The sequence below is a fragment of the Crocodylus porosus genome, unplaced genomic scaffold (genome assembly GCF_001723895.1).
Source record: "Crocodylus porosus isolate Cpor-Errol unplaced genomic scaffold, CroPor_comp1, whole genome shotgun sequence".
Classification (NCBI taxonomy): Eukaryota; Metazoa; Chordata; order Crocodylia; family Crocodylidae; genus Crocodylus; species Crocodylus porosus.
Window position 1 is genome coordinate 10,738,428 of NW_017728921.1, and position 23,556 is coordinate 10,761,983.

The window sequence follows — 23,556 nt, forward strand, 5'->3', positions numbered from 1 at the left end:
AGCAGTATTGCTGCTACTGATTGGCTGGGCAGCGGACAGAGTTTCTATGTGCTCCATGCCCTGCAGGGAACCCAGTCCAAGCTGGAGTTGAGCTGCATCTTGCAGTAAGGTGGGGAATGTGTGGGGGGCAAAAGCTGCAGAGGGAAAGTAGAGGGGCCAGAGTCAGAGCTACAGTGGCTGCCTGCTTCCCCCTCTATTTTGTACAGGGAACTGTAAGATGAGGGGCTTTTTTCCCCCATGCTGACTTGGGGAAAAACTTTTAGATTTCAGTAAATATGGTACTTTGTCAGCTGGTACAAATGGACCGGCAGAAAGTAAAAAGATGTTATACAGAAAGGAAAGGGACAAGAGGAGGGGATGCTGCCAGGAGAGGTAATGAGTGGATTGATTGGATTAGTTAATAAGGCAGTTAACATCTGGAGTTATGCCAGAATAAGCAGGCAGAACTTCAGCTGCAGACAAAATTGATCCACAACAGATTACCTAACTCTAATTCCCACCAATCTACCAGGCCTTGCTAAAGACCCAAATGCCAGTTGTGTTCCCTCATCACCATAGACTGGGTCATCCCTGGACTGAGCAATAAAAATGATAACGTCTGCTGTTCTTTCTGTTTAAAACTAGGTAAATTGGATGGCACAAAATTCAAGACATGTTTAGTTAGAAGTGGTGCTACAGAAACTGTTAATGTTGATCTCTGTTTTAACCCAACCCCTGCCCTGTGCTGTGTCTCCAACTTAGACAGTTTTTGATCAGAAATAGCCTCTCTATGGCTCCGATTTTGGAGCTTCCTACTATGTGAATTCCCAAATTGTGGCAGAACTGGAAAACCTGCCTGGTTGTGAAAGGGGTGGGTTGGCTTGGACATAGGCCAAAAAAAGAAAATATAAGTGAGTAAGCAAAGCAGTGGGATTTGAGTTGCTTTTTCCAAGTTTTAGAATGATTGTGTCTTTCAGAACCTCTTCCTAAGTCTAGATATTTCTGTGCGCAATTTAGAGAAAACTGAAGCGGTTTTTAATTTTTGACCTGACAAGCAGTCTACTGTGTTCGGTCACTTTGGATTAGATTCCCCAGAACATGATGCTTGATCTGTTTCAATAACCCGTTCTGCTGGAGAATCAGGGTTGGAAGAAGGCTATCTAGTCTAAGCCCTGCACTGATGATGGAGGCACTGTTCCTAAACCATCCCAAGAAGACTCTTGACTCTCTTCTATTTCATCAAGTCTAACTTTTTTTTCCTTTAAATTAAACTCTGCCATTGCAGGAAGTGTCCTTCAGATTGTTTCAGCACCAGGCCAGCAGTATTTGAGACCTCAGGGTCCAGTTGTCATGCAGACCGTTTCTCAACCTGGAACTGTTCAAAATGCTTTGAATGCATTGGGAAACCAGCATCAAGCAGGCATGCCAGCTTCTGCAGCAGTAACTCAGCCAGGTAGGTATTTTGTCTTCAAAGAATGTCTCCACTTAGACATTTTACAGCAAACCTGCTTCTGAATAACAGGTACCAGTGTCAGTTCAAAAAAAAGGAAGTGGTGTTCCTGTTTCGTTTGGAAGTGCTGGGAAATATGTGACCTAATGGGAAATTTGCACAGACCCTTAGAAGAAAGCTGAGTAGAATAGGTGCAAGGCTTGACTCATGATCACAGACATTGCAACTGTATTTACATGGTCAGAATTTCTCAGCACCAGAGCTGCATCTCATAAACCATTTTGTCCAGAATGGTAAAATGTGAATTTAAATTATTAGCTGCTTTTCAAAATGATAATTTCTGTTGTATGAAGAGGGGGCAGATGGCCTTATGCTCTCTTTTTCCTACAGTGATTACTTCTCCATCCGCTTTTTCCCTTGCTTTTTCTGATTCACCTATTTTTTTCCTGTGCCTCTGTAAAAATACAAGTTAGGTTTTGTCCACTGTATTAACTTGATCAAGGCTGCTGACAGATGTGAAAAAAACCCAAACAAACCGTACTTTACTGGAAGAGGCAGCGTGTTAATTTAACCCAGCTCTGCAGCATCTGTATAAATTGCACGCTTCAGTGGGGCTTTTTTGGCGCTTTTAGCTAATAGCTGATTGAATCAGCTATTAGCTAAAAACGCCAAAAAAGCCCTGCTGAAGCACCTGTTCTGCACAGATGTTGGGTGAACTGGATCAAACTAACACAGTGCTTCTTTTGGGCATGTGCTGTGCTTGGCGTGGGGGTGCACGGAGTTTTAAAGTGAAGGGGTTTTTGTTGTTTTGTTTTAATGTCTAAGCAGCCTAAGATGTTAAAGGGAGAAACACTTGATAACTGTCTGTCTGGTGGGATGCCTTCAGGGCAAAGCAGTACGGTACTGTTCAACAGGAAGTACGATGCTAGGTACTTGTACATTAGGAGTGACTACTTGCTGTAATCACCTTTAGACTGAAAGCCATTTGGAAAACTAAAGGATGTTTTTCTGCTCCTTTTTTTGCCGCATTTACATGGCCCTGAAGTTTAGCCTCTTTTGTGCAACATAGGACTGGGGAATGAAACCTCCACAGCAGTACTTTCAAGGTCCAGCTCTAGGGAGGGAAAAGATATCAGAGACTGTGGCACAGGGTGGAAGATCTGTAGCTTAATATTTCATCCCTCAGCTTGTGATGTCATATTGCAAATGCTCTTAATATTGTCAAAGGCCTCCAAGAAAGTTAGATAGTTCAGGGCTACCAATTTAAAGTAAAAAAGGGAACTGTTTTCTTTTATATTGAAAGAGAGCCCAATTAAAACTTATCTTTCAGATATATTCTTGGACTTTGACATTTTTGTGTGAAATACTAGAAGAAAACTATGGCTGCAGGATCTACAGTGTAGATTATTGCCTAGTGTTTCTGTATTGAGGAAATACATACATTCTGGAAGCTTACATTAGCGGTCTGCTAACTGTAAAAATGTGAAATGTGAAGCCATCCTGTACTTGCTTTATAGTTGATTATTCCTCCTAATTGTATAATATATTTGGCACAGATTGCACTAATTAAGTTGGGTATAATTGTTCATTAGTGTATTGATTCAGCACTGAAAATACAGCTTCATATTGAATCACAGAGTGTTGTGCTGTTTTTCTACTGAAAGTATTCAGTGCCTGTGAGCAATGTGTGCCAATTGGGGTAGGAAATTATACATCCTACCAGGAAAACAATAACAAAACAGTGTTGTTAATTTGCCACTGGGTTGAATACTGTCCTTGGCATTACTTGAAGCTTTGATTATATTCCTTGTACTGTGTCGTGTGCTGGTAGTTCATTCAGTTAGCTCTTCTAGAGAAGCACACACAAGCAATTGCATTCATAGAAAGGCTGCAAAAAGAACCAGAGATGTTGTGGAAAAATGTGTTTTTCCGTTTGCATAATAATGGAAATATTCTGTTTAATCTTATGCTTACTGAATTGATTAATAGAAAGGAGGTGTAATGAGTATGAGTTCACTGAGGCTAATTATGACAGCAAGTTTTTCTGACCTAAAGCCACTATTCTTTTGCTTTCTTAAAAAAAACCAAACCAGTAGTAATGGATATATACTAAAATTGCAAATGGCATGGTTTTTATGTAGTGAAAACAACAGGTGTTGTATAAGCAAAGCAACAACAGCATGTTGTGTTTCTCAGAAATGTTGACTGCACATCAACTAAGATTTCAGAATGGGATAAACAATCTCAATAATACAATGACTAGCTGCTGGGTGGGAGAGTAGCTTTTGAGTGACATTAAATATGCAGGGACAAAGAAGGAATGCAGCTAAATAATTGTGATGTTAGAAGCAGGATCAAACAGGTTTCTAACCTTCTTAGAAGCCAGCTATTTTGGCACAAGTTTTACTGACCTGAAGCTGCTGTCTCACTTAACTAGGGGCTCCAATATGCATGTGCAGAGCCTACTCTGATGCACTAGAAATCCATCTGGAGCATGGAAATTGACCCTCTCCAGCAGCTTTTTGCGTCATGTGCATCAGCGTCCCAGCGCATCTCCACACTTAAAAAAAATGGCAGTGGGCACTTTGAAACAGAACACGTTTGAGCTCTAATTCAAAGTGCCCTGCTGCCATTTTTTCAGCACGGGGATGCTGATGCACATAGCGCATGGGCACTTTTAATTAGTGCAGCTTGCTGATTAAAGCACCTGGCACTGCATCTTGCAGCACATGTGGAAATGCCCCATGTGCCTACCATTTAACTCTGGTAGGAACAGTACATTGTGGGTAGTAGCTGGTAAATGAACATAAATTTCTGAATTTGGGAATCAATGCTTGCTACTTCAAATCTGTCATCTTCACAGCACAAGAAGGAGAAATAGACAATAATTAAAATGTGAGTATTAAAAAAAAACTTGGGAGGGAAGAGATAAATTGGCAAGGCTACAAGATGAGTGCTTTTTATAGTAACAGAAGGTTTCATAGTGCCATGCTTAAGTAGTAAGAGAAGATAAATTAAACCCCTGGTAAGTAAGTGAGGGAAATCTAATGTCACTCAATACAAGCCCACTCCACCTGGCTGAATCTGTTTTGGTTCCAATGCTATATTCCTAGATTCATAGATGTTAGGGCTGGAAGAGACCTAGAAGATCAAGTCCAGCCCCTTGCCGCAGGGGCAGGAAGTCAGCTAGGGTCAAAGGATCCCAGCAAGATAAACATCCGAACGTTTCTTGAATGAGTCCAGAGTAGATGCCTGCACCACTTCTGGGGGGGAGTCTGTTCTGGGTCTTGGGGGCTCGGACCATAAAGGATTTTTTTCTTATGTCCAGCCTAAACAGTTTTGTAGGAGTTTATGACCTTGGTCCTTGCTTTTCCTTGGGGCGCTCTGGTGAACAGACATTCTCCCAGATCCTGATGTATACCCCTTATGTACTTATTAGCAGCCACCAGGTCTTCTGCACTTTTCCGGACTGAAGACTCCCATGGCTCTCAGCCTCTCTTCATAAGGCCTATTCTCTTGGCCTCTGATCATGCGCGTGGCTCTCCTCTGGACTCTCTCAAGCTTCTCGACATCCTTCTTGAATTGCAGAGCCCAGAATTGGATGCAGTACTCCAGCTGCGGCCTCACCAAGGCTGAGTACAGCAGAAGGATGACATCCTGAGATTTGCTTGAGACGCATCTATGGATGCAAGCCAGAGTTTGGTTTGCTTTGCTAGCTGCAACATCACATTGGTGGCTCATGTTCATCTTGTGGTCAATCATGACCCCCAAGTCTCTTTCAGCAATAGTGCTAGCAAGCATAGCACTGCCCAGCCTGTAGGTGTGCTGTGGGTTTTTTTTCCTGAGGTGTAATACCTTACATTTTATCAGTATTGAACATGATCAGGTTAGTATCTGCCCACTTACTAGCTTTATCCAAGTCAGCCTGGATCACTAGCCTGTCCGCAGGTGTGGACGCTATGCCCCAAAGTTTAGTGTCATTGGCGAACTTAGCCATTGAGCTTTTGACACCAATGTCCACATTGTTGATAAAGATGTTGAAGAGAACAGGTCCAAGGACAGAGCCTTGGGGAACGCCGCTGGTCGTGGCACGCCATAATGATTTGCTATCATCGACCACTACTCTCTGGGTCTGACCTTGGAGCCAGTTTCCCAGCCATCAGACTGTGGTGTAGCCGAGGCCACAGTTGGCCAATTTTTCCATGAGGAGGTTGTAGGACACCAGATCAAAGGCTTTTTTTAAAGTCCAGATATATGGCATCAATCTTTCCTCCCTTGTGATATGTCACCTGGTCATAGAAAGAGACCAGGCAAGACCTACCCGCAACAGACCCATGCTGGCTATCCCTCAGGATGCTGCCTTCAGGCACCTTATCCAGAAGGGTCTCCTTGATAATTTTCTCCAGGATCTTACCAGGGATTGAGGTCAAGCTGATTGGCCTGTAATTCCCAGGATCTAATTTCCACCTTTTCTTGAAGATGGATACCACATTGGCCTTCTTCCAGTTTTCAGGTACTTCACCTGAGTGCCATGAGTTTTTGAATATTTTTGCCAATGATTGGGCTATGACACCTGCCAGTTCCTTGAGTATCCTAAGGTGTAATCTGTCAGGACCAGCTGACTTGAAGGTGTCCAGCCTCTCAAGGTGATCCTTTATTAGATCAACACCGATGCTTGGTATAAGTACGCCCTCACCTTTTGTAACCATACGAACTTCTTACTTTGGTTCTGTCCTGTGGACAAATGAATTACCATCTCACTAACAGATAAGTAGATCAACTGAGAGAGACAGTAGGTGAAAAGCCTTTTTTCCAAGTAGAAATTTAAATGGACTAAATGCTTGTAGTACAACTGTGGTATTAATATAATCAGTTTAATTTTTGGTGCTGTAGTGAAGCTTCTTGGTTTCTTTGTGACTGGGCTGGCTTCCAAAATCGTGAAAAGCAAGAGCTGTCCCCCACACTTGCCTTTCCCCAACCACGAAACAGTGTGTAGTCATGTTGCAACAGAGGAATCTTTGAAAGAAGCTTGTCACAGAAATAATGAGGACCTACATTCTGTTACTATTCTAGTCTAGCCAGGGTGGGTGGCATCTGACAGCTCTTGGGTGCTCCTTTTGTAGCTAGCTTGGATTATTATTATTATTTTTTTTTTTTTAAAGAGCTGCTGTAAACATTTGTAGGCTGCTTGAATTGTAACAAGCTTGGCTTGGAATAGTAGATGACCATAAACGCTGAGAGGTTGTGTGCTATGATAACCTCGTGTGTCTGCAAGTGTGTGTGTTTGTAAAATGTCACCCTGCCTGGAAGATGTTCGTCTCAAAAAGGAGATATAAACACATGGTTTATCCTCAGTTTGTATTCCAGGTCGAACAGCAGTTACTAGCTTAACATCTGGTGACACAGGATCAGCATTAAAACCTGCTCTTGCCCATGGAGGACAATCACAGGTAATTCAAAATTATTTTGCTGTGTTAACCCAACGATTTTTGAGATTAAGAGCATATTCTTTATGCTGTATTAATACTTCACTCCACTAGTTCAAGGTTGTAATTTACAATCTAATTAAATAAAACAGGAACAATTAGCAGTTTGGGGTTGGGGGGGTTTCCCCAGTATTTCAGACCTGTTAAACTTAGTGGGCTGTGGATTGTTGGTGAAAATGTATTTTAGTTGTAAACTGCTACATGCTAGTATTTTAGTATATAGTAAATGGATTTCTTTCTGAATAGCAGACAAGGTTTTACATAAAAAAAAAAAAATGGAAACATGTTTTAAAGACAGTTTCCTTCAGTTGTGGAAAAAATGATTTGAAAACTGTTAGATTGTCTGTATGCTTCCAAAAGTCAGGCTGCTTGGTGAGATAACTACGTACGTACATACGTAAGCTTTCTCACCATCTTTTTACAGGTTTTCCTGAAATCATCACGCCTTCAAAACTGTGTTGAGTAAGATTTAAATAATATATATGTGATATTCTATCTTCACACTTTCATACAGAAATTAAATTGTTATATGCATGTTGGGTATATTAATAACTACGTTTATTCAGTCATCAGCATATTCATCCTGTGCAAAATATATAAAAATTAGGTGAGAGAGCAAATATTTATTGGTTTGGGAAAAAACTTGCACAGGATGAATATTCTGATAAATGAATGAACATAGTTATGAATATACCCAGCATGAACACAACAATTTAATTTCTGTTTGAAAGTGTGAAGATAGAATGTAAACTTAAAAAATGAGAACATTCAAAATTTAAGATGAAAAATAAGCCAACAAATTGGATCATGCTCTTCACATTATGTGTTAAATTTAAGTCCTTGTTGAGTGGACCCAACTGACTATGCTAATTTAGCATGTGAATGATATACAGCAGGGATCGGCAGCCCCCAGCACACGTGCCAACTAGTGGCATGCAGAGACATTTTCCCTGGCATGCAAGGAGGTGTGCGAGGAAATGATTTAAATTTTTTTTTTTTTAAGTTACTGCTCTGGGCTCTCCTGAACAGCCACAGATGCCAGCACTGTGGTAGGCACCAGGGGAGGAATCAGGACATAAAAAGAACATAACAGGGTTGCAGTCTGCTGATTCTGCCCCTGTCCCCAGGCTGTGCCCCGCAGTGCGGTTTGGCCCCTAGAGGGAGATGGGGGGAGGTGGGGAGGGGAGAGTGGGATGGGGACTCAGGCAGGTACTGTGCGGGACTGCTGTGGGCAGGTGGGCGAGCCCTGGGCCCAGGCAGATTGATGCTCTGTCCCACCCTGGGAGGCAGTACCGGGGTGCTGAGTGCTGAGGCTGGTCAGTCAGGGCAAGTGCTGTGCCTGGCATGCACGGGGCGGAGGCGGGAGCCCCCTGAGCCTGGCATGCTGCCCCGGCCAGGCAGCATCCCCTCGCGGGCAGGGAGGTTGCGCCCCATCCCTGCAGAGCTGTGCAGGTCAGACCAGGCCCCACCTCGGGTGCCACTGGGCAGCCCCACTGTGGCCTGAGTCTGCAGAGCCCTGGGGCAGACCCTGCTGCCCACCCGGCCCCCACTGAGGAGAGCTGGCAGGGGTCATCGCAGAGCCCTTGGCCTGGCTGTACGAGCATTCGTGGTCATCTGGCCAGCTGCGGAGGGACTGGAAACTAGCTCATGTCCCAATTTTTAAGGAAGGGAGGAAGGAGGACCCAAGTAACTATAGGCCCGAAGCCTCACCTCGGTGCTTGGGAAGATCTTGGAGAGAATCATCAAGGAGCACGTTTGTGGGGGGCCTGCAGGGGAAATCGTGCTCAGGGGCAATCAGCATGGGTTCATCAACGGCAGGTCCTGCCTGACCAACCTGATTGCCTTTTATGACCAAGTAAATAAATCCTTGGATGATGGGGTCACTGTGGACGTAGTCTTTCTAGACTTTAGGAAGGCCTTTAACACTGTCTCTCACCCCATCCTCATCAATAAATTAGGCGACTCTGTCATTGATGCCTATGCATTTGGATGGGTAAAAAACTGGCTGATGGAGTGCACCCAGAGAGTAGTGGTGGACGGGTCGTACTCAGCCTGATGAGATGTGAGCAGTGGGGTCCCCCAGGGCTCGGTCCTCAGGCCCGTGCTGTTTAACATCTTCATCAGCGACTTGGACGAGGGGGTTGAAAGCACGCTGTCCAAGTTTGCTGATGACACTAAGATGTGGGGCGAGGTGGGCACACTTGAAGGGAGAGAGAGGCTGCAACTAGATTTAGACTACAAAAGTGGGCAGATGAGAATAGGATGGGGTTCAACATAGACAAATGCAGGGTGCTGCACCTTGGGAGAAGGAATCCACAGCATACATACAGGCTGGGGAGCTCCCTCCTTGAAAGCACAGAGGCAGAAAGGGATCTTGGAGTCATTATTGACGCCAAGACAAACATGAGCCGCCAATGCCAGACTGCAGCCAGCAAGGCCAGCCATATCTTGTCATGCATCCAAAGGTGCATCTCAAGCCAGTCCCGAGAGGTGATCCTCCCCCTCTAGGCGACTGGTCAGGCCGCAGTTGGAGTACTGAGTCCAGTACTGGGCACTGCACTTTAAAAAGGATGTGGCCAGCCTGGAGAGAGTTCAGAGGAGGGTCACCCACTTGGTGAGAGGGCAGCAAGACAGGTCCTATGAGGAGAGACTGAGGGAGCTGAACCTGTTCAGCCTCAGCAAGAGGAGGCTGAGGGGGGACCTGGTGGCTGCCTACAAATTCATCAGGGGAGATCAACAGCAAATAGGAAGAGCCCTTTTCTCCCCAGCACCACCTGGGGTGACGAGGAACAATGTTAATAAGCTAATAGAGAATAGGTTTAGGTTAGAGGTCAGAAGGCAATATTTTACAGTTAGGGTGGCCAGAATCTGGAACCAATTTCTTAGGGAAGTGGTCCTCACCCCTACCTTGGGCAAATTCAGAAAAAAGTTAGATGGTCACCTGTCTGGGGTCTTGTGAGCCCAGCATTCATTCCTGCCTGTGGCGGGGGGTCAGGCTAGATGATCTGATCTGGTCCCTCCTGACCCTAGCTACTATGAACATCTCCTTCGACTGCTCCTTCCCAAGGGCCCCGCCAGGCCAGGCTGCTCGCGGTGCCTCCCCCATGCCTGCTCCTCCCTGCGCCTCTCTTCCTTTCTCTCCCTCTCGCTCCTCTTCCCTCTCCCCTCTCTTTCCTATCTCTCCTCTCTCATCACAACATGCTTACCAAAAAAGAATACACAAGAATAAAGGCAGTTTATGAAGTTTTTATTGTCACCAGGTTTAGAATTTTTAGAAAACCTGGTATTTACTGTAAAAAGGCAACATTTATGATGGTTAATCTTATTAATATGCAGTATGTCCTGCAATGTACCCCCTCCCCAGTTTTGTTTTTCTGGTGTGCCAGCACCCCAGCACCTTACAAGGTAGATATTGTGGCTTTTTTGACACTCTGGCCAAAAAGTTGCCTACCCTGATATACAGCATCTTTTATTTCTGCGACATTGTTTTAGGGTTGACGCTTTTATTCTAGCTTGGGCTCTTGTCATGATCATTATATGCTGCAAATAATTTTGTCAATTTTTCTTGGCAAAGGAATCACTTGAGGAGAAGAACAGGCTTCTCAAGGAGCGTCTGGACAGGATATTTTCGGGCAATGAGCGCCGTTGTTCCAGAGCCCCAATGTATGGCAAGGACTTGTTGGGGATTTGTTCTTTGATTGGCGAAAGAAAGATTTCTCAGCATGGTTCCCCTGGGGACAACAAATGGAGGTGGGCTGGCTTTGTGAACTGTTGCCTTTCTTCAAGTGCCTCAGGAGGCCCAAGTAACCCACTGCAAGATCTGATCTTGACATTGGATCAGCAACAGGAAACCCTGAAGGATTTTGTTAATAGGTAATTTGTGGTGTATGATTTTAGATTTCTACTAAAATGCATGGTTTCTAAACCAGTCCTTTCTGAATATCTGTGGGATTTCTTTTTTCTGTTTGTAGCTGATTCATTTTAGGCAACTTGATATTGTAGCATAAGACATACACTACTGAGCATTACACTGAGATATTAAATTTGCCTTTAGTGTTGGGTTTGAAGATCTTTTGTAATAGAGTATCAGCTCTTAGATTGTTGTGGAGAGAAATACAACACTGAAGCTCAGTGCTGTTAGAATTAGAAAGAGAATCCCGCACTTCTTTTGTGTAGCTTACAGTAAAGTTAGTACAGTCTGTGCTGTTTCTTACCATTGGGGTACAATACAGGGTACTATGGGAAGCTGATTTATACCTGGATTGTCCAGTGTTTTCTTTGAAAAGCAGTTGATTGATTGTCCCTGCCAGGAAAGCTCTATTTTTTATCTTGTTCATGTGGAAAACGCTCTGGTTCTTAAGCAAATTAATTCAGCCTCAGCTCATCAAATATCAAATAGAAGTTAAGTTTTAGTCTCTAGGCCAAAGACTCCTGCAAACTGTCCAGCTGCTCTCAGGAGTAAATTTCTATGCCTGCAGGTTTGGAGCCTTTGTTCTTGTGTAGCAAAATGTGGTTTAGCCCCTATCACAAATGATCTAAATAGTTGACAAAAGAAACCTACCTGAGACCTCTAATAATTAGCTGGATATGTTTACAAAACATATGTGGGCTTCCTAGATGTTAGAATAGAAACTGAATTATGCAGACATGCTGCAAGATTATTGCTAGCATTGATATGTAGCTGCTGCTTCTCCTGTGTGTTAAAATAAAGTTTTGCTGCATTTCGCAGGGCTCTATATGTGTTGCCAGCTGCAGTCGCTGCTCCACCATGTTTATATGTAGCAAATCCTTCCCCTTCATATAATCACAGAATGAAAGTCTTTAAGCACAATCTTAAGCAAAGGGTGGCTCCTTATTTACATCAGCTACTACGGATCATGACTCCACATTTGCTACAGTTCCCTGATCTCCGACTCGTGCAGTACGATTCAGGTAAAGGAGGGCATTTGGCAGTATGATGCAAACCTGCTTTCTCTGGCAGGTGTTGAACATTTGGTACCTAGTCTTTACCCTTTCTTCTCCCTGAAACAGGGAAATTGGAAGCTCTTGCTGTCTTGCTTCAGAAGCTGAAATCTGAGGGACGTCGTGTGCTGATCTTGTCACAGATGATTCTGATGCTAGATATCCTGGAGCTCTTCTTGAACTTCCATTTTCTTACATTTGTGAGGATTGATGAATATGCCAACCAGGAGCAACGTCAGGTGAGGTTACTTGAGTCTGGGGATATGGCTTTACATGTTTGAGACTTTCGTGCACTGAAATGTGAAAGAGGGAACCAGCATTCACATTCTGACATAAATTGGAGATGAGATTTTCTTCCCATTTTCCTACCCATTACAGCTAGTGCAGATTTGTTTCAGTAGTGTCTCATGTTTCTGCTTCCTTTCCTCTTCCTCTCCCCCTGTAGGAATTGATGAAAAGCTTCAACCGGGACAAGCGCATTTTCTGTGCTATTCTTTCCTCCCACAGTCGTTCCACAGGAGTCAATCTTGTAGAGGCAGACACTGTTGTGTTCTATGATAATGATTTAAACCCAGTCATGGATGCAAAGGCTCAGGAGTGGTGCGACAGAATTGGGAGATGCAAAGACATCCACATATACAGGTAATGATTACATGGAGCAGCCTTTCTGTTGCGTTCTCTAGTGTAATATTAGTTAAACCAGGGATCACTGCTTTCTGACTTAGAAAAGCAAAAGCTAATATTTTATCTAATTAAGGAGAAAAATGACCGTATTAAATAAAAACATAGCTAATGATTATCATAACAGCTGTGTCATTTGTGAAACTTGTTTTCCATTCTGTAGCATAGAAAAATTAAGTTAACAATCTTGTGGGTCTCTGACTTTTTCAAGGCAAATGCGTATTAATATTGTAATATTTTGAATAATGGAAAATTTTGTAATGGATATGTTTGAGGTCTTCCCTTCCTCCCTCAAAAAAATGTTATATTAACTGAAAGGAAAAATCATTTGGAAAAATCAATCAAAATAATCAGTGTTGTAGTAGTTCTTCTTCTTTTTTGTATGTTTATGTGTAAATCACAAATCTTCACTAATAGCATTCCTTCTTTTTCTTACTTAATAAAAAACAAAGTTTTTGGGGAAGACAGACAGTCTGTTGTGATAAATCCAACATAAAATAAGATTATAGACAAATGTACTTTTTAACTGCTTTAAAAGGTTATGGAGCGCTGCAGTTATGATCTAACATGATCTGCCTGCTACCGTAATGATACAAGTTACCCAAACTGCTGTAACTTTACTCCCGAATGAATTGGGCTTAAAGTTAGAATGGTTTTGGTAAGCTTTTATAGTTCCAGAAGCATGTAGATTAGCAGCTGAATTGTAACACTGTATTATTGCTACTTCGGTAGCAGTGCGTTTGTTGGGTCTAATTTGTTATATTTGCTAATTCATAAAGTGCAGCTTTACTCTGGCTACAAAGTGTTAGCTAGGACCATTTAATAGATTAGCCTAGTGCAGACAGTGCTGGAAGAGGTCAGTTTTAGTGTGTAATATCCTGTTTGGTTTTTGGATGGCATTTTGAGAACACTATAATAAATTTTCTCTTGTACTTCAGGCTTGTAAGCGGTAATTCGGTAGAAGAAAAGCTTCTGAAAAATGGCACGAAGGATTTGATCAGAGAAGTAGCTGCTCAGGGAAACGATTATTCAATGGCCTTTTTAACACAGGTACTTTTATATTAAGAATCCTTCACACACACGCCCCCCCCCCGCCGAAAGACTTGTAGTAATAAATATTGATTATTGGTAAATCATCAGTGTTTTATAGAAAGTTAATTTGAGTGGGATTTGGTAATTAAATTAAAATAATCAAGAGATATGGAAAGCCCAGTTATTGCATAGATTTTAGGAGATTTTTGGACCATATCGTTTCCTGGTATTGGACTGTATAGGCAGAAGCTGGGCTTGGTTTCTTACTGGTCTCTTGTTCCTACTGTAGCTTTTTGTGGATGTGGAAAGAACAGAAGCAACAACAACAGTAGCTTTAAAAATGGGGATATAAAGTAAGAGGGTGTATTGAGACCTCTCCCAGAAGTGCAGAATATACTTGCCCCACATATTTCTTCTAAAACAAAATTTACTCAGGAAAAGGGGAACCAGAAATCTTGCCAGAAAAGTGAGAGGTTTTTTTTCTCCTTCAGCCATTGTACTGCTTCAGAGATCCGTTTGATTTCAGGTTACGTCTAAGTAGTACCAAAAACTGAATGATCCTGAAGAACTTGTTTTTTCTCTGCCCCCTCTCACCTAGCAAACTATTCAGGAATTGTTTGAGGTTCATTCTCCTATGGAGGATTCTGGTTTTCGAGTCAAAGCAGAGGAGTTTGTGGTACTTTCTCAGGAACCTTCTCCAGCAGAAACAATTTCACCCAAGGTTGCAAGACCATTTATAGAGGTAATTAAATAACACATTTGTATTTGTAAGCATGAGAGCAAGGGGGGTAGGGTGTGAGGGTGGAAGCAAAACTTTTTTCCATCTTTTATCTTTCTGTTTCAATTTTTATCAAACTTTCTTTTATTTTAGCAAGGTTTATAAAATTCAGTTGCATAATCTTTCTTCATGGAGCTGGTAGGTCTGTTTTCTAAATACATATTGTATTGTAAAAGTTGCATTGATGCTGTTGAGCTTTGCATTAAGCTACTTGAGCACATCTTTTTAAAGATACATTTTAAAATGCACCTGTTTTTTTTTTCTCAAGGCCCTCAACAGCATTGAACAAGAAGAGGAGCCAGGTGAACATGTGCCAACAGCAAGAAGTAAATCGAGCAGAGAAGCTTTAATTTCAGAGCTCTGCGAGCCAAAATATGAGGAACCTTCGCAATTACAGGAATTAGTTGCTGTTGTGGACCAGGTACCAGGATTTTCCTGGTTTTATTAACAATTGGGAACATTTTTATATAAACTGGTCAACTTATTTCAGTCTGTTCAAAGCAACTCTGCTTTTAAAGAGTCTGTTACAACTTGCATTGAAATCAGTATCAGAACCCCTGCTGGCTTCAGTGGGACATGAGTAAGCTGTAAACAAAGGAGATTTATTGTAATGAGAGCTTGGGTAAACTCTGTTTGAATCATAACTTTGTGTTATCTTCAGTGCTAACGATATTTTCTTAATGTGTTCCCTCAGCTTACTCCTATTGAGAAGTATGCTTTGAATTATTTAGAGCTCTTCCATGTTTCCATTGATGAGAGAGAACCAAGATTAAATGAGGTAAAATGTAATGAGTGTCTCTAGTTTCTTTTTTACACTACTACAATACGTGCCAGCAGGGGTACGTCTTCAATATGCAATGAAAACTCCAAAGCATGTGATTTTATTCCAGGCACTATAATAATCCTCTGTTGCTATAGTATCTGAGTGCCTTAAAAAATATTAACGAATGTAACCTGACGAATCCCCTTTGAGATAAAAAGAATAACACTTGTCCTGTGTTTTATAAATGGGGAAACAGGCATGCATATTAACAGCCTAGTCCAGCAAACCTTCTTCATCTATTTCATTTGTAGCTGATAGGGGTATTTTTGTGCTTCAAGGGTGCTGCTCATTTAAATAAAGATCTCTTCTGAGCTTTCAATTTTTAACAAGGCTGACATTGGCATTCAGTCCTCTGGTGGTTTTCATAGCACAGTAGTGTTTTGGGGGTAGTAGGTCAGCACAGAAGAGACATGCCATTAAAGTTCCCATTAGAGCAGCTTTTCCTACAAGCTTGGTTCTTCCACGGGGTCTCCTGTTGGAGCTGCACCTGTTTCTTTTGCCAGTTTTCATACAAATCTACTGTGGAACAGACTGATTTTGCTTCAGCTTCTTGTCAAAGAATCACTTCATCTTGAACATCTTGTAGGACCCCATGGTGCAGAGATACAGCTAGTTAGGATTGAGACCTAATTATGTAGCTGAAGGTTTAACCATTAGTCTCTTGAAGATGGAATCTCAGATCTGAGTTTCTTTAACCCAAAAGACCTTTTTAAATGACAGATGCTAACTATCTGTTTAAAATTGGGGTTATATTGTTTAGAAGACATTCAGCTTGGAAATGTCATGTTATTGAGAATTTGCTCATTCCAGAAATTGCAAGTTGGTGTTTTTTTTTCTCTCTCAAGAGTTTAGTCCAACAGCTGTTACTCTTGTCAAGTTAATAAATAATCTGTATTCTCTCCTAGGTGGAACTGAGAGCTACAAAGAAAACATGGGAGATTCAGCATGTGAAGCAAGTTAAGGAAAGAGAGGAAAAAATACTTTGGGAAGATGAGGAAGAGTTGCTCACTTACACTCGGGAGGATGCATACAACAAGGTAATACCTGGCAATTGGTGCATTCCTTAGTAGTTACTTTGAAAATGTGTATTCCTTCTTGGTGTAGCCAATTCACTGGGCTCACTTAAATTGTGTTGCCTCTTTTTCTCTGTAGGAATATGTCTATGAAGGTGCAGATGGACAAACAGAAGTTATGCCTGTAAGTCATTTATGCTCTTCATCTTTTCAAACTTCTTTCTTTCAGTTATCTTTCTAACTTAATATTTGTTAAGTTCACTTACTAGTCTTCACAGTTGATTAACAAGTCATGCTGATTTGTAAATTGTACTCTTGTGCAGCTTTGGACTCCCCCGACCCCGCCACAGGATGACAATGATATTTACATTGATTCTGTTATGTGCCTGATGTATGATACCACCCCGATTCCAGAGTCTAAGTTGCCTCCTGTGTATGTCAGGAAAGAACGGAAGCGACACAAAACAGATCCCTCTGGTAAGTGCTTGGTTCAGAAAGGTTCTGCAGTACAGGCAGTCCTCGACTTACAACATTTTGAGTTACAACATTTCGCACTTAGAACATTTATAAATTGACACCCTGTTTCAACTTTCTGGTGTCAGTTTTGACTTCACAACACTTTATCCAATGCGATGCCATGCTGGTGAACAAGTTCGCTGCATCGCTTATCTCCCTGGAGAACATCTGTCCAAACTTCCTTGGACACTTTCTTTAAGAAAGCAGCCAAGGCTCCTGAGAAGACTCCAGCCAAGAACCCTTCAAAAAGTCCAACCAAGAGCCTTTCAAAAAATTCAGCAAAGTCACCTCAAAGAAGTCATTCCAAGTCAATATGATTGTTATTTACAATATAAATAGATGAATGTAGCTATATTACTCATCTATAAATTGATCGAGTACAGAATTCTGGCATACTTTTGTTGAAAATAGGGTATTGAGCCCTGGCTCAGGAACCAATACCCCATTTATAACATTGTTTTTTATGAGAAAATTGGTTCTGAGTTGCAATGTTTCAACTTAAGATGCGATTTTTTAGGAACCAGTTGTGTCCTAAGTCTGACGACTGTCTGTATTATCAGTTGGAGTCCTCTGTCACATTGCTTTATGTTTTCTGCTCCCAGAAAAAACAAGGAGAAAATCATTTAGTCATAGAGTTGTATGTAGGCTTTAAAAAGTTCAGATCCCCCTCAAACTAAGATGATCATTAGAGGCCCCTGGATTGTAACACTGTCTTCAGTTACTTAACCTTGTCCTGTATTGTTCACTTAAAAACTTGTTTTTACGTTTCCCCCTTTTGTCTTTGATGCATATTAATCATATTAGCTATCTGGGATCCAAACCATCGGAAAAGCCAGTAGCCATGTTTAATTCCATTACTGACTCTGCATTTTTTTTAGAGGCTGCCATGGTTTTATATGCAGTACAGAGCTCAGTATAGTCCTTGCAGTCTAATTGCTTGTTGTGTCCCGTTACTTTGTTGCGTGTTTCTTGCCCTCTGAAACTGTTCTGAAGATAGCATCGCTGTTCTAGCTGCAGGTCGGAAGAAAAAGCAGCGCCACGGAGAGACGGTTATACCTCCTCGATCACTGTTTGACCGGGCGACACCAGCAATGTTAAAAATGCGGCGAGAGGGCAAAGAGCAGAAGAAGAACATCCTGCTGAAACAGCAGACGCAGTTCGCAAAGCCATTGCCAACTCTTGTCAAACCAGCTGCTGAGGCTGGGCAGGACAATCCTGAGTGGCTGATCAGTGAAGACTGGGCCCTGCTGCAGGTAAGATGAACCCTGTGCTTTCCACTCTCATCATTTTGCTTCCCCCAGGCCTCTTTACAATATGCCATACTTCCCACAGTGAACCAGATTGGTGCACTGTCCAGTGCAGCCAGCACCCTGTTTGCTTATGCGGGAGGGAAAGCTACTTTCAAGTGGCAGCTACTTTCTTCTCCCAGCCCCTCCCCACCCCATGTGCTGACCAGTATTAGGAGTAGCTTGTGCCAGAAATTGGAACACCTGACAGCTATTATTCCTCTGTTCAAGAGCATGGGTCAGCTTGCACTTGAGCCCATGTTTTTATGATTAGAGTAGTAACATGATGACATGTTGAGATGAGGAGATGATTTTATTGTCATCCATATTTTCTATCTTTGCCTTTTGTAGGCAGTGAAGCAGCTACTGGAGCTTCCTTTAAACCTTGCTGTTGTGTCACCAGCGCACACGCCTAACTGGGACCTCGTTAGTGATGTTGTTAACTCCTGCAGCCGAGTGTACCGCTCCCCAAAGCAATGCCGCAACAGATACGAAAATGTCATTATTCCCAGAGAGGAAGGAAAGGTGAGTTTGAATGGGACACTGCAACTTTTTTTGAACTTCAGTTTGTCGTATTTTCTTTCTCATCTCCGTAAGCATATACTTTTATTAAATACTGCGGCAGTGTAAATAAATAACTTAAAAAGTTGTAAGTTATCCTCATTGGCTTTTCCACTTACTTTATGATTTCTTTGAAAAGAAAGAGCACCTGAACAAAATCTTCCGCAAAAGATCATCTAACTTTCCTTCTTATTTTACAGCTAATGTACGAAGCTAATCCTAAAAAGAAGACAAAAAGCATTTATAAGGTGTGCATTGGTATTGTTTCACAATCAAATCTAGACACTATGATATTTAGCATCAGTGGAGGTGGGCAGACAATACGTATGAGATCTTAAATACTGAAATAACAATTAAAACCCTGAATCTGTTTTTGTTTGTCAGTGCAGTGGATTGACACTAGACTTCAGCATTTGGAATTGGTAGCTGAATAGTAAACTGCCATGAAGTTTGGTTGTTTTGGCTTACTCCCTCGTGGATAGTTGTCCACCTAACGTGAACACCACATTATTTGTCTTGGTTTTTACAATGATGCTTAACACTTTTAATAACACATTTCATACAGCATGCACAAGATTTACAAGCATTAATGATTTATCCTTGAACACTGCTCTGCAGTATAGTACTACCCCATTTTACAGCGGCAGAAACTAAGTCATATAGTCAAAGGACTTTGTCCAAACGTACAGCAAGTCAGTGGCAGAATGAGATGCAGAATGGAAATTCCTGACTTCAAGTCCCATCCCTTAATGAGTGGTCAGCTTCATCCCTGCTTGGGAGTTGCTGCTCCGGAGAAGCAAAGTATTGCACAGTGTTTTAGTATAGCTGTAGAGGGGTGCAGTTCTGACTCTGGTATTTGTGCGCACTAGAAGAACGATAAAAAGATTGGTAAAGGGCTCTCACTTTATTATCTCAAAATCCAAACTAAAACAAAAATTATCTTTTAAATTAGAAGAATCCAGCGATGATTCCAGTGTGACCTTGAGGGCTGCTCTTTATTTTGCCTTTTCTTTTTGTATTTCCCATAGAGTTGTATGCCAGTAAATTATCAGTGACACTAGACAGAAACCAGTCTGTGCGAGATTATGTTGGACTGCCATCTTAAATAATCGACAAGCACTAGGTGTTTGCACAGACACAAAGATCAGTCGGATATTTTCAAATATAAAGGTGCTTTATTTTCATTTTTAGACTAAAAATAGTCGGCCGCTTCGTACCAATCAGATCTACGCCCAAGATGAAGGTGCAACCCACACACAGCTGTATACTAATCATTTTGAGATGATGAAAATGATTGCAGGAAAGAGAAGTCCACCAAGCAAACCTCTGTAAGTTTAGATAAATCTCTTCTGTATTTCATGATGCATGTGAGGCCACCTAGGCTTAGCCATACTTTTTATCCTCTCTTCCTATCTCTTATTTGTGATGTAAACTATTGTGCATGCCTGTGTACCATTTTGGCTAGCTGTTAAAGCTCTCTCTTCTTGCATTATTCCATCTAACTCTGTTGTTAGGATGGCGGTCCATCATCACAGCCGCATACTTTTCTTATTAACATTTGTTTTTTGGCCAGAGACGTATTCAGAAAGAAACTTCTTCACCTTGCGTTCTGTTTTTCAACTGCATGAGTTACAAAAATCCTGAAGCCACTGGAGTACATTTTACTTCCACCTGTAATTAATTACCTGCCAAGTATTTTTCTATAAAATATCCATCCATCCACTCATCCAGCAAACATCACCAGAATTACAAAGCAACATCTTGCAAAAGTGCACACAATTAAATGTTGCCATTAAAGTTCTCTCCCTCCAATACCTTTAATTCTGACTAATTTCAGACTTGGCATGAATCCTTTCCAGAAGAATCCAAAACATGCTTCAGTGCTTGCAGAAAGGTAAGGACTCTTATATGCCTTAAATGGCTTAAAAGCTGGATTTTTTTTTTAATGCTCATTTTCTAAGTTCTTTTATTGCTTTAATTTCTAGTGGAATCAACTATGATAAGCCACTTCCTCCGATTCAGGTTGCCTCCCTCCGAGCAGAGCGTATTGCAAAAGAGAAAAAGGTACAGTTTGTGTCTCAGTCTTTTCCTGTTTGCTCCCATGCTGCAGCCTACCTGTTCTGCTGTGATAAATAAAGTTGAAATGCAAAGGCTGGTAAGGAAACAGAATTGTGTTAAAATAAATTGTGGAGCAGTGACATGAGCTAAGCCTTAGACATTTGTCACCACAGTGACCAAACATGTGCAGCATTCCAGCCTTAATGGGGTTTGAGCATCTATTTCCTGAAGCAGGATGTTCCCAATGGGTCTGTCACAATGTCAGGGTATTCACAAGCACATAGGACTCATTTTTGGGGCACACAGTTAGCCAACTTCCTCATTTTACCCATGTCATTCCTGTAGTCCGTTATCAGAAAGAATTGCCTTCCCTACTAATAAGGGCATGCTTTGCATGTTGAGTCTGCCCGGGTATTGATGGTTATCTCTTGAGATGAGGTTGGAGGGTGTGTTTGATTACCAGGTTTCTTGCATCCACTGCTTTGAAAAACACAGGAACCCTTTTGCTTGTGATTCTCCAGGCTTTGGCCGAACAGCAGAGGGCACAGCAGCAGACAGGGCCACAGCCGCAACAGCAGCAGCAGCAGGCCGGCCAGCAGCAAGCACAGCAGCCAGCTGTACAGCAAGCACAAGCCCAGCCTCAACCACAAGCTCAAGCACAGGTAGTTCAGCAGCCACAGGCAGTGGTGCAGACTGCAGTAACTACTGTGGCCAACACGGCAGTATTGGTAAGGAAGGAAAGGCTCGCTGCTTCTGAAGCAGGGACTTCGCTTCTTGGGGGTGCATAATCCACGCGTACACTCTCTGTCGTGAAGGGGAGAAATTCTGACTCGATAGTCACAGCCTCATCATTAATTTCCTGGATATGCTGGGTATCTTGGTTTTCCCTTTCTCCTTCTTCACTAGGGAAATTTATACTAGACTTGACATAGTCAGCTTTGGTCCTCTCTAGGAGGAAAACAGCAAAACTCTCAGCTGGTACAATATTATCTTCTCCAACAGTAACTGAAAAACATTTACACTGGTAATTTGGGGAGCAGAGAGACAGATAGGTGCTTCAGTCATTTTAAAAAGCCCTTTTTCTGTGGAGGAATATGGAGATGTATTTCCCGTGTGAAACTCTTGTTTCTTAGCCCAAAGGCAGCCATTCAGAAGCTTCCCAAATGATTTGGAGGTTCTCCATTCACAGGTTGGCGTCCTTTGAGAGTTTCATAATGACATAAAACTCAAAACAGTTATATTATTTAAGATGTGAGGAGGTCTGGTTACAGAGCTAATTAGCTAGTTGACATTTGTTAGCCTACAGAGACAGTAAGCCATCTAGAGAGCCCAACTGAATGAAATAGTGAAGAGTCATTTTGCCAAGAATTTCTATTAAGCAGATCTAAACAAAAAGATTTGAATGAGCTGTTATAGCTCACTATAAATCCTACAGTTGGATTGTGCCAGCTTTTGGGTGGTCCCTTCTTGACTTCAGTGGGACTATGAATGTGTTTCTAGGGTCTGTGCTGATGCTTACAAAAACAGGTTGGGGCCTGTCTTTAAGACTAAAGAGCTTATATAAGTACTCAGCTGGTTGTGATTTTAACTTCATTAGAGAGGAGCCAAGGTGCTGTAGCTTTTATAGAGAGTTTAATATATGCATAAATTGCCGTACATGTGCAATACAGAGAATATATACTTAAGTACTGTACATACTTAATAGCGCTTAAGTAGCTGTGCACTTTACCATAATACTTTTTGTCAGTGCCTCATTTCCATAGTAAGACAGGTCATTGCATTAAGCAATAAAGTGGTTGAAGAACTTTTAATCTTTGTTTTCTCTGAATGCATTATCTGAATTGTCTTCTAAACAGGCTGGTACAATCAAAACAGCAGTTCCTGGGACAAGTATACAGACTGGTAAGATGCCTTATAGTGGAGTCTTGGGGATAGGGGAGCAAATATAGAAATGTCTTCCCACCCTCCTCCCAGCCTCATGTTTAATTTGAGTTTATTTTCAGCCACAGTGAGTGGGAACGTTATAGTGAATACAGTTGCTGGAGTCTCTGCTGCTACCTTCCAGCCGATCAATAAACGTCTGGCTTCACCAGTCATTCCTGGAACCCTGACTGTGAGTACTTTGTCCTTAAGTATCTGAGCAGAGAGAGAGAGAGAGGCTAAGAAGATATAAATGTATTTTCCTCTCTGTCTCTGGCTCTCTCGCTAAAATATAAAGGTTCCATTGTTTTAAATCTAATCTGAAGCAGTGAAGAGTGATGACTTTCTTTTTCCTTAGACTTCTGGAGGTACAGCTACTGCACAAGTGGTACATACTCAACAGCGAACAGCAGCAGCACCTGCTGCTTCAACTGAACTGGTCACCATAGCAACTACGCCCGGTGTTCGAGCAGTAACATCTGTGACAGCATCTGCCGTGGTAACTACTAACCTCACTCCAGTACAGACCCAGACACGGTCCCTCGTGACTCAGGTTACGCCAGGTAATAATCAGTGGTTTAATTCTTCATAGGGTACATAAAGTATCCTAGCTAATGTGAACATCGTGGTCCCTGAATACTAGGAATTCCTTAGTAGTCCAATTAAACTTTTAACATGGCTGTCCTTAAGGAAACTATTACGTTTTCCCACATTAAGCATTACTGAATGTGCAGTACTGAACATGTCTCTGTGGATGTAATGCTCAGGGATCCTGGTTTTCTCTGATTTAAAAAAAAATCCCCAATTTTTGGTTAAAAAAAAGTAACTCCAAATCCTCATTTTCCACAGTTTTAAATGAGACACCACTTTAAGATGAAACACCACTATATATATATGTATCTATAAGTGGTGTCTCATTTAAATTGCAGAAAAATGAGGATTTGGGGTTACTTTTTTTAAACCAAAAATTGGGGATTTTTTTTAAATCAGAGAAAACCAGAATCCCTGGTA

At 41.8% G+C, this 23,556-nt stretch overlaps 2 protein-coding genes across 2 annotated transcripts in view; one reads left to right on the forward strand and one right to left on the reverse strand.

Annotated features, from left to right (window-relative positions):
• The window catches only part of EP400 (E1A binding protein p400), a 64,791-nt gene that overhangs the window by 34,008 nt on the left and 7,227 nt on the right, over positions 1–23,556 (forward strand). The window contains exons 25-46 of the mRNA XM_019538989.1: positions 1,265–1,432; positions 6,785–6,879; positions 10,490–10,788; positions 11,645–11,847; positions 11,947–12,116; positions 12,323–12,519; positions 13,497–13,608; positions 14,189–14,332; positions 14,637–14,789; positions 15,063–15,146; positions 16,097–16,228; positions 16,344–16,388; positions 16,528–16,681; positions 17,732–17,973; positions 18,358–18,531; positions 19,759–19,895; positions 20,405–20,461; positions 20,553–20,631; positions 21,147–21,353; positions 22,482–22,527; positions 22,629–22,738; positions 22,904–23,108. Coding sequence (XP_019394534.1) covers positions 1,265–1,432; positions 6,785–6,879; positions 10,490–10,788; positions 11,645–11,847; positions 11,947–12,116; positions 12,323–12,519; positions 13,497–13,608; positions 14,189–14,332; positions 14,637–14,789; positions 15,063–15,146; positions 16,097–16,228; positions 16,344–16,388; positions 16,528–16,681; positions 17,732–17,973; positions 18,358–18,531; positions 19,759–19,895; positions 20,405–20,461; positions 20,553–20,631; positions 21,147–21,353; positions 22,482–22,527; positions 22,629–22,738; positions 22,904–23,108 — 3,213 coding nt within the window. The remainder of the gene's footprint in view (positions 1–1,264; positions 1,433–6,784; positions 6,880–10,489; positions 10,789–11,644; positions 11,848–11,946; positions 12,117–12,322; positions 12,520–13,496; positions 13,609–14,188; positions 14,333–14,636; positions 14,790–15,062; positions 15,147–16,096; positions 16,229–16,343; positions 16,389–16,527; positions 16,682–17,731; positions 17,974–18,357; positions 18,532–19,758; positions 19,896–20,404; positions 20,462–20,552; positions 20,632–21,146; positions 21,354–22,481; positions 22,528–22,628; positions 22,739–22,903; positions 23,109–23,556) is intronic.
• On the reverse strand, positions 15,153–16,084 carry RPL39 (ribosomal protein L39). The gene is given in 1 exon segment (XM_019538988.1): positions 15,153–16,084. A coding segment is annotated over 1 exon segment (279 nt). The 5' UTR covers positions 15,786–16,084; the 3' UTR covers positions 15,153–15,506.